Below are 14,961 nucleotides of genomic sequence, written 5' to 3' on the forward strand. Positions count from 1 at the left end.
GGTAAAGAAATCCTCCCAGTGCTTGCAACAGCCGTGTTAGGGGATGCTAGTTGCTGAAATTTGCTGAAAGATGCTGTCCTGGTTTCAGCTGGGATACAGTTAATTGTCTTCCTAGTAGCTGGTACAGTGCTATGTTTTTGAGTTAGGTATGAGAAGAATGTTGATAACACGCTGATGTTTTCAGTTGTTGCTAAGTAATGTTTAGACTAAAGTCAAGGATTTTTCAGCTTCTCATGCTCAGCCAGCAAGAAGGCTGGAGGGGCACAAGAAGTTAGGAGGGGACACAGCCAGGGCAGCTGACCCAAACCGGCCAAAGGGGTATTCCATACCATGTGACGTCACATCTAGTATAGGAACTGGGGGGAGTGGGGGCAGGGGATCACCGCTTGGGGACTAACTGGGTGTCGGTCGGCGGGTGGTAAGCAATTGCATTGTGTATCACTTGCATATTCCAATCCTATTATTACTATTGTCATTTTATTAGTGTTACTATTATCATTATTAGTTTCTTCTTCTCTGCTCTATTAAATTGTTCTTATCTCAACCCACGAGTTTTACTTTTTTTTTTCCGATTCCCTCCCGCATCCCACTGGGTGGCGGGGAAGCAAGTGAGTGGCTGCGTGGTGCTTAGCTGCTGGCTGGGGTTAAACCACAACAGATGCTGAGTGAGACGCTGAGTGATGCAATTGCCCCCCCCCAGTTTAAGTTCACACCGTGGCTTGTATTCAGATACAAGTGATACGGATGTGTGGACATGAGAAGAGGACTTGTACCTATTTCCCTGTTTTCCTCCCACTGTGTCAGCTTTCCAGCTGGCCAAAGGGAACGCAGCACCGTTTAGCTTAGGAATATGTGATTCCAATAAAACTTGTGTTTGATTTGTGGGTGGTTCAGGGACTTTACAATTTGTACATCTACCCAATAATTTCTCAGTGTTCTCAACTACGCATCAAAGCTTTGTAAAATTATACTTTGCATTTGCACAGCAAATTCACCACTGATATATTCAGTTAATTTCTCATCTGTGTGTCCTAAACATTTCCCTCACATCTGTAAACCTGCAGGCTACAGTACTGACTGCAATACAGAGCACAGGACAGCTTGATCAGCACATCAAGAGTCCCTAGAGACCCCAGACAAGTCTCCATGCTCTTTTCTGAAATAAAAACCAAATTTTACTCAACTCTTATAAGTTGTCTGCATTATACTCTGAAGCAGCTGTCCAAAGCGTCATGTCTTATGGCAAATAAGTAATTTAAAATGGGCAGGCAAAGAAACACAACATAAATGACAAGCAAATTGAGTCTAGCCTATATTTCTGCAATAGTTCACCTGGGCTTTGAGAGAAAAACTCACTGAACAGGCAGGAAGATCTCTATTACTTCAGCGGATCTGACTTTCAGATTACCATGATCTACACCAATAGACTTAAAAACTGTAGCCACACCTTTTTGAGCATCTCTCCCTGCAGAATAAGCTTCTTTTTCACTTGGCAGCATGTCTGGAACAGACCCAGCAGCAGATACTGTTACACAAAACACCACCCTCAAGAAGTAAGATGAGCTTCTGACATCCTGTCATGGTTTAAGTCCAACAAATCACCAAGTAACAAATCACCACAAAGCCGCTCGCTCACTCCTCCCCCCCCCCCCCCCCCCCCCCCCCCCCCCGGCCCCGGTGGGATGGGGAGGAGAAAATATAAAGAAATGCTCATGGGTTGAGACAAGGACAGGGAGGGATCACTCACCACTTATGGTCACAGGCAAAAAAAAGACTCAACTTGGGGAAAAAGCAAAATCAATTTAATTTACTACAAATCAAATCAAAACAGGATAAAGCAAAGTAAAACCAAATCTTAAAACACCTTTCCCCCACCCCTCCCTCCTTTCCCGGCTCAACTCCACTCCCGGTTTTCTCTACCTCCTCCCTGCCAGCAGTGCAGGGGAACGGGGAATGGGGGTTGGGGTCAGCTCCCCACACGTTGTCTCTGCCGCTCCTTCCTCCTCAGGGGAGGACTCCTCACTCGTCCCCTGCTCCATCGTGGGGTCCCTCCCATGGGAGACAGTCCTTCATGAACTTTTCCTGCATGGGTCCTTCCCACAGGCTGCAGTCCTTCATGAACTGCTCCAGCACAGGTCCTTTCTGCATGCTGCAGTCCTTCAGGCATGGACTGCTCCAGCACAGGCTTTCCCATGGAGTCACAGCCATCTTCGGGGGCATCCCCCTGCTCCGGCGTGGGGTCCTCCCTGGGCTGCAGGTGGGCATCTGCTCCCCTGCTACCTCCATGGGCTGGGGGGGGACAGCCTGCCATCTCATCATGGGCTTCAGGGGCATCCCCTCCTCCGGCACAACTCCTCCTCCTCTTTCTTCACTGACCTTGGTGTCTGCATAGGTGTTATCCCACTCCCGTCTTCACTGCAGGTTTCCCCTTCTTAAATCTGTTCTCCCAGAGGCGCTACCACCATCACTGATGGGCTCGGCCTTGGCCAGTGGCGGGTCCGACTTGGAGCCGGGGAATCTTCTAGCAGCTTCTCACAGGAGCGAGCCCTGAGGCCCTTCCCCTGCTACCAAAACCCCACCACACAAACCCAAAACACATCCTAACGTTCTTTTAGAAATCACTTAATCTCTTACAAACATCACCGATATTTTAAAAACAAACCCATAAGCTGGTAATGCCACTGTATTTACTAAGTTTTCCTGATGTCCTATTTTCATATCATCACAGAGCTACTGCAAGAGTTTTACAAAACAAGTTCCTACAGTGCCCCAGCTCCATCTGCTTATTTTGCCTTGTTCACTGTAAGCTCTTAAAGAGTCATTTGGGATTTTGTTCGTTGCTTTGAATAAGCAGTGAGTTAATGTTTTTCCCTGTACACCTTTTAAAATTTGTTCAACTTCTTTGGAAGGCTTATCCACACAAACAGTTGTCTCTTAGCTAATATTTGCATTCCTTCCTCCACATGAGTCATTTCTTCTTTATTCTAATCCAATGACCATGGCTTAGTATGCTAATTTTCCCGATGGACAGGTCAGTCAGAAACCTGGCCACAGCGCTCTTCAGCATGGCTAATACTTGCTCATAAATACTATGCTTTGTCTCATCAGCTAATAGGAATTAATAGCAGATTAAAGACTATGACAACAACTTTCATTTGAAATTTCTAACCTTTTCAGAAAACACTAATTAGTATATATTTGAGAGGTAACACATTGCCACCCACATCTGAGGTGAAACATAAAGATGTCCAACAGCAATGCTATATAACAAAGCCGGATAAGACACGAAAAAAGCTAACCTCACTTGAAATTGCAGGTACTAAAGAGGGATCATAATTACCCTAATTAGAATCTGAACAGTTAGAATTCATGCCTTAACTCAGCTAGTCTTGAAAAAGCGTCAGTATGATTTTAATGACCACCAGAACACAGGCTTCTTATCTTGATGAAAATGCAATGACGTCCCAGAAACACTGGACTGGAAATTACTTCCTGGGTCATGGAGTTCAACAGATACAGCAATTGGTACATCTCATCCCAACTGATTCAGATTTCTTAGTTAATCAACACCATTCCTGCTTCAAAAGTCTTCCACCTCAGTTGCAATTCTACACAAAACCATGTGGTTGTCATCCACTACCAAAATTTCCTCCCTCTTCCCGTATTGTTACATAAACACACAAAGAACTTCCTCAACTCATGAGTACCAGAGGGTATCAGAGGTCCTGAAAACGCTTGCTTATGCCTTCAAGAAGAATCTCATTTTGTATTAAAAATAGTGCAAGAGAAGATGCAGATCAGAATCATGCATCAGCTGATAGCCATGCTTTTAAAGCACCTTAGAAGAACTTGAGTGAACGGAAACATAGTGAAGCTATAAGCAAGGCTAACTGGTACTCAGATGGCAGATCAAGAGCTGCTTCTCTCCATCTTCACTAATCCTGGAACATGGAAGATGACAACAAAATTGAACAACAGTAAATTCAAAATTGAGGAAAGCAAGGATTTTTTTCTTGCAAGGCCTAATTAAAGGGAAAAAATTGTTACTGTGTAGAAACAGAAAGCATACAACTGGTAAGCCCCGAATTATTTCCCTGCTGCAATGACTTGCAGTCATCAAGCACCTCACTTGCAACAGGGACACAAGTTTTTCCAACAGCCTATGCAGTGCACACTGAGAAAGTACAGCTGGTGAAAATGTTAAGGCCAGTAAAGTCACGATGTGGGTAAGCAGTCCAAGAAACATAACGGAGCACAGAAAACCAAACCCTGGCCCCTTCCTCTTTGTACCTCATCAGGCAGTACTGCACACATACACAATTTGACCTACAGGATTTCATGCCCATGCACTGCAGGATTCTTGTAGCTTCTGCAGTCCTGGGTGTTGGACTAGCTGGATACTGAAGAGGATTCACCCTGGCAGCATTCCTGTTCCTTCTTTTCCTGATTGAAAACCATATTTTTTTAAAATCAAGATTGTGCCAAGTATAAACAGTGCTTTCACTAAATAATAGTCAAACACACACAAAGAATGGCTAGAACACAACGTTCTCTTTTTTAATCCATTAGCAGGCCTCTACAGCACCCAGTGAGATTTAGGTCAATGTGCACAAAATTGACAATAACAGATCAAACTGATAAATGCAGGGGGAAAGGGCAGAAATAATCTATTTTGTAAAGCAACATCAAAGCAAATCTTTTTGTAACTTCTGAACTGATACATGCTGGAAAGGTGTGTCAAGTAGCCTAAACTACCTCTAGTAATTTATCTGGTGTTGACTCACAATCAGATTCATGCCCTATCGCAGCAGGTAACTCCTAGAAGGGAGGAAGCAGAAGGTGCTGCATTCGGAAGTCTATCACCTTTACCTCTGAAGTGCACTCCCATAGGTCTAAAAGCTTCCTCCCTTCCTCCTTCCTTCAACAAAACTAAAATATCTGCCCTTAGACCCACTGTATAATTTCAAGAACTTCTCTGTTTTTCATGAATCTGACCAGATGCAGGAGGGAGCATGTTAAGAATGTAAAAGGCCAAAGCGTAGATGATTATACTAGTGCAGTGTGCTGAACAGTCGCTGATCTTTCCATAATTTACTAAACTACAGAAGGGAGTAATATGATGTGCAGACTATTAGTATAGCTATTATGTGACCATAACAAGAGACATTCAGAAAGCAAGTGGCTGGGAAATACCAGACACGTACTGAACCCATTAACAAATAAATGGCTTGTGTAATGATCTTCTTGGTGTTGCTGAAACAAAATCACTCCAGTTCCCATCTGTCATGCCCTTTATTTCTTCACTTCAACTCTGTGCTGCACTGCAAGTCTGCTAATTAAGCCACTCTAAATCTACATTTAGGAGTTCATACAGGATCAGATGCCCAGTAAGGTTAAATTCGACCCAAGTGTTTTCTTTGAAACACGTACAAAGAAACTAGGGCAATAGGGAGAAGCCCAAAATTGGTGCAACTGATCTGCAAAGTGAAGAGTAGGCTGCAGCCAGTGATACCTAGGGATGGCTCAGCAGCTCCACAATTAGCACTGCTTAATTAGAGTCCATGAGAGGGCAAGAAGTTGACAACATTTTAATGGGACATGTGGAAATGGTGGCCTTAACCCTGCTTTTTGTTCTGTCCCCGCTCTGCTTTTCTGACTGCACAACTGCACATTCAGGCTAGCACAATAGGAAAAAGACTGATGGATGAACACTTAAACAATTATTTTGCTTAATAATTTAACAGATGCCACCTTTTTCTTCTGTCATCTCTTCCCTGTTTAAATCCATTGCAGCTATGCCTACAGCAGTGCATTATGTGTGAAGCTACCAGGCGCTTAAGCATGCCTGCACTGGTAAAAGAGGACTAAAGACGAGTCAGGACCTCTGCATCTTCCACTTCAGATCACTCACATTCCACTCTCCAGTGCACTGAACAGGACACACGCCCCAGCCACCCTGCCTGTATAGGCGCACAGCCTTTCTCTGCTTTGAGTGTCTGGTACTCTGCCAGGGACACATTTGATATATAGGACTAGTTCTTTCATGCTCTAGTATATTACCTGGATTCACCACAGGATGCAAAAGGGACTGGCTTTCAATGCATCAGCCATACATGCAGACTCACTGCCTGACACAGCACTCTGTGTCGATCGTTTCAAAGCGGCATGGCCAGTGTGCTGAACACCCTACTCAGTGACAAGTACAGCATTCGAAAGAAGTGCTATGCTGAGGCGTGCTGACCCACTGCCCTGCATCGCACTCACACCACACAGGTGGCTCTTTTCCTGTCTCTCCTAGATGTGCAGTCCTTGAAGATGCATGTGAAATATGCAGGTGATTTAGCACAGAAAAAGCACTGCAGAGTATTTTGGGCTCATTTCTTGCGTTAGAAGCCTTTTCCAATCCGTTCCAGTTTTTGGCACCAAGCTTTATCTTAGGTGCTTGTATTTAAACTTTCATTATGGCGATCCAATACACTACACCTCTGTCTTTCATACAGACAGATCAGGAAATTATGAAGACTGCAAAACTAAGTAATATTTAAATATGCAAACAGCTGTGTGCTGAAAGCAGAGACATTCCTCCTGGCTTGGAACAATAAAAAAGAACATACCGGTATGTTGAGAGTTACAGGCTATTGCTCAGGAAATCAGTGCTGATGTTCACAAAGAAAATTGTTTGTGCCTCCCCTGCTCAATTTGTGCTTGTTCGATAATAAATTCTGAGCACTTACCTCTCATAAGTGGTGTAAATCTATGAACGGGTGGTGATAGGAGTGTGAACCACACCAAGCTGAAAAGTCAGTATCAAGATAGGGAACAGAAGTGGATCATTTGTCACTTTAGCTGTTGACGTAGCTGAAATGTGTCATAATGAAAATGCTGCTTGAAGTGACTAACTTGCTAGTTCTATACCATTTTGAAAGATTCTGCCAATGTGGAAGAAAATCCTTAAACATTTCCAGTAAAGGCAGTGGGGTTTCAGCACATGCTCTGCATCTTTACTGAATCAGGACTGTAAAAGCCAGCATTACTGAAGTGCACTCAGAAGAGCCCTCCAGTGCAAGTAAGTTTTCTTAATATTCAAAGAAAATCTCTTGCCAACCATCCCGATTTAAAATTTGAGTAGAGGAAATAAAAGGAAGGAAAAGGTTATTATTTATAACACAGTGACTATAGTTACACTGCAGTCAGAGACCAATTACACCCTGGTTATGCTTTCCGACTCCACTAATTCATATAAATGGAGTGCTCGCTACATGACAGGATAATTGCAGTGTAAATACAATAGTCTTTATGTATCTGGATACTGAAAAAGCACCCATGTTACTAAGGTGGCAATAAGAAATAATTTGGACATGTCATTAACCTTCAAATTCTTTGAATCAGTGTTAATTAGGATATAGAAAAGCATAACCAAAAATGTAATTACACTGAACTAAGGGCTCAACTGTGCAACTATTAGGAGGCTGCTCATGTAAGTATGCTTGAACATAACTGAGTATCGCCAAATCAGGCTGTAAAACACTACCATGGTTTTATAATGAAGCAAAACGGAAGTGAAAAAATGAATTAATGACATTTTTCAGCTGTAACAAATGTGCTGAGGGTTGTTCTCACATTAAAAATCTTTCCCTTGTATTTTGTAGCTAGGGGGGTCAAATTCTGCCAGGAAACCCTTCCCTCTGAATGTGTGTTAGCTGTAGCTCGTGTAATGGCTAGTGTATCCATTCAGCACCTACTGCCCTGGAGCCCAACCTTAGATTAAGACTTTAGGCAATACTACAATATAAAGTGTTGAAAACAACAGAGTATTAATGAAAACCTTTCTGTATTACTCGTAATCCTTTCCTTGCTCTCTTTTTTAACTTCACCTCTCTAGAACATTTCAAAACAAGTGTACCATGAGTGCACACAGGATGGTGTAACATGAAAGTGCTAATGCTTCCTATGCACATAGTAAAATCTTCGCCAATTCCCTACTAAGAGGTACTACTACGCTTCTTTCTGCTACCTCTAATGAGCTTACTGTGAGCCATTACACCTTCTTAACTCCAGACACCATAACGTTCTTTTGTACATAAGTGACCAAATTGCTCCTTGCATGCTTACAGAAAACCAATGACATGCAGAACTTTACATTAGAATGCTGAAGCAACTCCCCAGTCAATGTGATACGTTTCTTTAAATTCAAAGACTTAGTTCTCATGCTATACCACTTCACGATGTTAGCCCATACCAGTGGCAACGTATGAGCATATAAGGCAGGTGGGATGTGGACAGCATTGCTGCTATCGTGAAAGAAACACCACATCAGGAGAAAACCAAATATGGGCAGATATTTCCAATAGATCAGAAGCCTACATGGATCAACTTCCTCCTGCAGTTTATGGATCAGCTACTTTCTTCAGAATTATTCACCTCGAACGGTTAATCAGTGGAATCCACTCTCTTTCAGCAATTGTTTCTTAGCATATATATTTTCTGTTAGATGCTCTTTTACATTGGAAAAGGACTGTACCCTAGCAGAGAGCACTTTGTGTTTGACTGCTGGAGTCTATGCTTCCTTCCAGCTGAGGGAGTATTTCCAGTCGTTTCCCCTGCTCATTTTGCCTCAACTTTTTCATTCCTGAATGACTCCATCTCCTTCACAGGTAATCAAAATAGGAGGAGACGTATACAGGGATGGGTTGAATATAGGTGGTACTACAATGCTACTTCTTACCTTGCATTAGAAGGCAGCTGCAAGTTGGGGGAGCTCTGGCTACTTTTCCTCTCAAGATAAGGAAAGGGGATTCTCTTGCTCAGTCCTGACAAATACCCAGTCACCAAAGCACACTAGTTTCCAGAGAAGTGCTGCTTCCCTCCCTGGAAATGCTGAGCCTTTCAAGGTACACCACTTACACTTGTTAAAGATGTACCCGGCTTGCATTCATTACCATGATTAATTGCAGCAGCCTGATGTAGTGTCTTCCATGAACTTTTTTTTTTAACCTCAATTCCTGAACAGCGCAGAAACCCCTAGAAGTTCCTGCTCCCTCTTTATGCTCTGTTTCTTGAAGTATAATTATACTTACACTCTCAGAATCAGACCGTTAGATTTATTACATAGCAAGGCCCCAGAAACAGTTTTAAACCTCACCTATCATAGAATAAGACACAAAGTGAAAAAGAACACAGAGCTCAGATTTTTAAATCCATCCTTTGGAGAGAATGAGAGATACAGCTGCTTGTACGTGCCCACACACATAAAATCCTGGCTTGCAGCACATACATGGAAATGAGGCAGAATGCTTCATTATCAAATACTCCTCGGCAGCCCACGCTCTGACGTGACAGCACCTAATGCAAATATTTACAGCAGGAAGTCCTCAGGAATGATCAGTCACCACCAAATGGCAGCAGCTTATCAAGCAGTAATTCCTGCTGTGGGAAACACAGCTGAGGCAGCATTTCCACACAAACACAACACAGAGAAGGTCTCTTTCAATAATTAGCTCCAATTTACATAGCTTTCCCCACGATGCTAAGCATATTTGACAAGTGCCATCATGATCTATGAGACAGGGACTGTGGCACGAAAGCTCCAGAGGTTTGATCAGCCATGGTTCTTTGCATCTAATACAGAGAGAGTGAATGCTCCTAATTTAGTGAAGACATTTGTCCTGAGGCTAAAACATTGATTCTCCACTTACTGCCTTTTAATTGTGATGTATCCAATTTATCTTTTTAGGCTATAAACTCTTAGGGGAAAAGGTTCTTCTTTTTCATTCTGTATGCTGTTCTTATGTCACCTTTATTTTACTGCAAAAGGGCCCCATTCAGGTTAAATCATTTTCACACTAGCAAAGTAACACTTTTCTATTGCTAGAATTAATTGCTGTAACTTGTATTGTTTTTCTACAACAATGTCTGATGTAAAGATGAATTAGTGGTAACAACATTATGAATAAATGAAGAGTAACAAATAGAGGAATGTTCCAGATGTTAGAAAAATGTTCTTTTCTACTGAGACAACTGTCTGCTCATCCATACCACAGTAATGCTTATGCTTTAGTAGTATAAACTACTGTGCATAAGCAACACTGCTTTCAGGATATGACTAGTCCAGAAAAAAAGAAGCCAGCCAGGATGTTCCTTTTTTCCAGAATTGCAGGAGATCTATTTTACTGCCATTACCCCCAGGCCTATCCGCTGCTCCAAATTCACGTTTGTGCTCCTGCCATGTATGAATTGGCCAAAGTGCACAGCCCTTCATTCCCAGATATTCAAGCTTGACGATTCACAGGTGATAAAATATGACAGGACTTTTTACCGACAAACGAACTGCAGGGTATCCTAGTCAGCAGGAGAGGCAGCTCTAATAACTGGGTTACAGTGTAAGGAGATAAACTCAAATGGAGCAGAACATTCATAATACAAGAAATGTGAGATGCTACTCAGCCTAAAGCACCAAAGACATCCAAATAACACAGCAACTTTTTTTCCCCTTTGGAAGCAGGATTCCTTTTAACTGCCAGTTAAAGATGGTCTTAGCAGTGCATGAACGAGATTGGCAACCACTTACAGCTCCCAGCATGACTACTTCCAGCTTCTTTTTCCTTTTCAATTGCAGCAAGCCACAGTCAGACAATGAAGGGTTTTTGTTGTTGTTGTTTTTTTAAATTGTGGTGTTAGGATACTGCTGGTTATCCGTGTTTGCAGGTCTCATTGACAGACAGGATGGAACACACACAGAACAGCCAATATGCCAGCTGCTGCCCCTGCTGCGGGAGGTACCACACACCCGGAGGCTCAGACAGAATCCACTTGGGTGGCTCTAGCATCAGCTGCAGATGAGTCTGTGCTAGCAGTGAAAACACTGTCCCCAGAAGGTCACCTGTCCTCAAACGCTGCCTCTCAAAGGACACCTGCTCTGGATCTTTTTCCCAAGCTGTGCCAAATGAAAAGGTTTGCTTGTGTCAAATACACAAAGCCTCTTTCCTTCTGTCCCCCTACTGACAGCCTAAGCTTCAGGGTGAATTTGTGATGCTGTCACTACAATGGCGAAACTCCCTTTCGTTCAAGACAACCAGCTTTTCAAAAAACTTCAGCCCCTATACCCACAGCAGGATCCCTATTGAGATTTTCTCCTTGCAAAGCTATTATTTCTAACACACTAAGGTCCCACAGCCGCTGCTAAAACTCCTGCTGACTGCAAAAGAGGGTAGATTTCCAAGCACAGACCACAGGATTCCCTCTTCCAGCAGAAAGGATGTGCAAGAACCTGCCCCGGGGTTTGAAGAAGGTTCCCTCTGAGCAGAGCCCCTCTCTGCACCCAGGCCACAGCAGTCAGAGGACCACGGCTTTCGCTGGTACTGTGAGAAACGTCATGCCTGGGACGCTGAGGCAGTGCTCTGAATCAGTGGAGCAATAAAAACAGCTGAGGAATTTGATGCATCCAATTCAATCACGAAGGGCCCTGTGTGTCAAGTCTCACCAGGGTAAGAGTTCTCAGGGACATCAGGTGAGCTATAGGCATGGCACTAGACTGTCACTGCCCTTAACTGATCACACAGAGGAACAGAGGAAAATAAAACAAGCTACTGCTACCCTGTTCAGTTGTCCTCAGATTATGATTCAAGACACAGGAAAAAAAGAGATAGGGCTGCCCACCTAGTACACTTCACTGTGGAGCCACTGCAAAGGGATGGGGAGGGACCCGGCAACATGGATAAGGAAAGCTGTGCATTTACTCTCTGGATGATGATGGATGAGCAAAGTACAAACCAGAATATTTGCTGCTTCTTTTGGACAAGAATTTTCTGATCATTGTTCCATGCCATTATTTAGAAAAAATACATTTTAAAATAGATATAGCGGTTTATTTGGGGATTTCTTGAATGCTTTCTCCCTCTCTCCTTCCACTCAAAAAAAAAAAAAAAAGTCTGGAATTCACCATTAGTGAAATTAGTGAAATCACAGTCAAAAGGTAAGTGCCTATGTGTGTTTGCACTTCTAAGGGTAATGTCTGCACTTCGCATGACATTACCTGTGCCCCAGCAGCCAGTGCAGAGGCACACAAGAAGTAAGAAAAGGCTAGGGCTGGGCAAATCCCTTGTTATCCCCTTCCCCATCTGTGCAGTGAGAGTAACACCACTTGCCAATGGTGCAGGATGCTGTGAAACGTTCAAATACTTCAGTAACAAAGGTTGGACATGTACCGCAGAGAGCCAGATGGAGAAAGCCATCTGATGGTTTCAGCTGGGACAGGAGTTTGGAGGATCATACTTAGCTGAAAGCCTTCGCACAGGCAAGAATCAGCCCAATATTTTTCTCTAAAGTTTTCAAATCTGTAGCACTTTTTTTCCTCTTGCACCCATACAGGAGGTTCCATCCAGGTTCATATTGCATAACCTTTGTTGCCATTCCTTTGCTTTTGTTGTCTTCACTTAGTATTTGCCTTACAATGCACCAAATATTTATGTCACGCAACAAAACAATGAAGAGAAAACAACAGAGAAACTGATGCTGCACCCACAACACTGCTGGCCTCTCTGGTCTGCAAAGGAAAACGGGCAAAAACCACACAGGCTATTCTGCAACCCAGAAAGGCAGGAAAAATTAGAAGACGATGTGAAGAGAATGCTACTTCCAAGGACACTAGTTTGGCCCTCAAATGGAAAACTGTTATCTGATACCACTTTTAATCATATTTTATTTTTCAGTCATTTACAGTATACTCAGCTGAAGGTCATAATAGGTGGTTCTCATCTGATCTCTACAAAGACCATGAGTACTGCATGAAGAGGATTTTCTTTTTAACACAAGTCCTGCTCAGCTGAAAGCAAATGGTTGCTTTATTTCCCCATATATATAAGGGCCTCAGCTGAAGAACTTGGAGAGATTACATAGTTGCATATTACAAAGGCGCAGGTCCTCAGACATTCTTCTATTAACTTAAAACATATTGCTGATACTTAATAATGAAGAGTAACCCTTCCATACCAGACCTGGAAAATTTGCTTAATTGGTTCAAGCTCACGTCTAAGACGTGGATGTGAATCATGCAAAAAAATTATTCTAGTCTCTCAGCCTACTTGTATTTATTGTCTTGGTTGGCTAGCTTACCTTTCAGAGAAGACTGGGACTAAATCACTGACATAGATTGTCCCCCCAAATTGATGATAACCAGGAAATGAACAGCAAGTCCTGAGTCAACAAGACACCACTCACTACAGGCTAAAAAGAACTTTTCAGCACCCCGCACAATGAAGATATCGAAGGCCACATCATAGTGTTCCTCTGACGACAGCTGAAGGAAACTCTCCAGGTTCTGAAACTGATGAATGACTTTACCGGGAGCATGTCAGGCACATCAAGACATAAATGCCTTTTATTGCTAAAAGACACACCATCAGCCCCTACCCAGCATCCAGTTTGCAGCTACTGTGTGCATCAAAAGAAGGCAAAAAAACCCCACCAAAAGTCTTTACGTGGGTCAAGGGTGAAAAAACTAATCCTTCCTGGCTCTGGTGCAATCAGACACAGCCAGCACACAGCATGGGAGACTTTTCAGCCTTTGTAGAAATATTAACTTGGGACCATTCGAAAAAAAACCCCAAACCAACCAACCAACCAACCACCAAACCAACCAACCAACCAACCACCAAAACACCACAACAACCCCCCCCAAACAAACAAACAAAAACCCCAACCAATCCACGCCCCACCCCCCCCCCCCCCAAAACCCACAAACCGAACAAAAAAATCCCAAAGTTTAAAAATGTAAGCTTCAGTGATGTGCACTGAAACCTACATACACCCACAGGTAAGACAGTTCTTTCCTGAACTCATCTTCCAGACTAAACAACATCTGAGCTCATCCTTTTCTAGTGCTGGTTGGACTAAAACTCCTCAGCTCATGCAGATCTCTGCCAAGACAAGCCTGGCAGGCAGTGGAACTCTGTCAGCAAGGCCAGACAAGCTCTGGAGGTCAGCAAGTCTCTCTGCAGGCTTCTAAAAAATGGTTCACCCTCAGGGTGATCAAATTTTCCAAAACCAGGCAAGATACATAGCTTTTTAGAGCCATTTAAGCCACAGAGCTTTGCTCTCAAGAAAACCTCAATCTGTCAAAAACGATCTTCAGTACTTTGATAGATTGGGCCTGAATGCCCACTTCTTACCACTGATGGGAGTGTGTCACAGCACAGCTGTTCCCGGAACTCAGAGGCACTACCATGAAACTGCTCACACCTTGATTTTGAAATAAGCACTTTAAAATAGGAAAATCTTATTCCTCTTCTGGACAATTACTGTATTTACAACCCAAGGATCCCAAATCCTCTAAAGCTATCACCCAAGCCTCACAACACCCAGTAGAGAGAAGATAACTTTACAGTATGGGATACAGCTAGGACATGGGACTTGCCCCAAATCAGAGAGGTTACCTGTGACAGATTGAGAGCTGAATCTACATTCCGTTGGTGTACAAATCCACATCTTAACTGAAAGACTACCCATTTCTCTGTACCACAGTGCACTGAAGAGCAAATATTATATTCAGTTTTCATACAGAAGTACACAAAGCAGGCAGGGAAAGTAAGAAATAGCACAGTAACAGCAGGGAACATACATGGAAAAAAATAAAAGGTTGGCATAACTTACGGGAGCTGCATTGTTTTTCACTGTGACACTTGGAGTTGTGGCTCGTAGTGCCCCACTCACGCCATGGTAGTATTTGAAGCAGATCTTTGTTTCAGCTAAAAAAAAGAGAATTATTTTAGATTAGAAGAACTGCCGAGGAGAAGCCGCACAATCAGTTGCAGCTCACAGGCACAAGGCTGGCAAGCAGTTAAATTGCAAGTGGTTCATTCCAAGTTGGCTGGCATGACAGGATACCTCCTGCCTCCAATCTCCCCCTTTGCCAAAGTGAAATTTAGAGTTCGGTTCCTGTGACTTAAAACGGTTAAAACCCCAATC

General features: G+C 43.1%; 1 protein-coding gene across 4 annotated transcripts in view; it reads right to left on the reverse strand.

The window, feature by feature from the left end:
- HECW1 (HECT, C2 and WW domain containing E3 ubiquitin protein ligase 1) overlaps nucleotides 1-14,961 on the reverse strand; it is a 279,914-nt gene that overhangs the window by 117,232 nt on the left and 147,721 nt on the right. For all 4 annotated transcript variants that reach the window (XM_052795694.1, XM_052795687.1, XM_052795670.1 and 1 more), the window contains one exon: nucleotides 14,647-14,741. In XM_052795694.1, coding sequence (XP_052651654.1) covers nucleotides 14,647-14,741 — 95 coding nt within the window. The remainder of the gene's footprint in view (nucleotides 1-14,646; nucleotides 14,742-14,961) is intronic.

This window comes from Harpia harpyja, chromosome 1 (genome assembly GCF_026419915.1).
Source record: "Harpia harpyja isolate bHarHar1 chromosome 1, bHarHar1 primary haplotype, whole genome shotgun sequence".
Classification (NCBI taxonomy): domain Eukaryota; kingdom Metazoa; phylum Chordata; class Aves; order Accipitriformes; family Accipitridae; genus Harpia; species Harpia harpyja.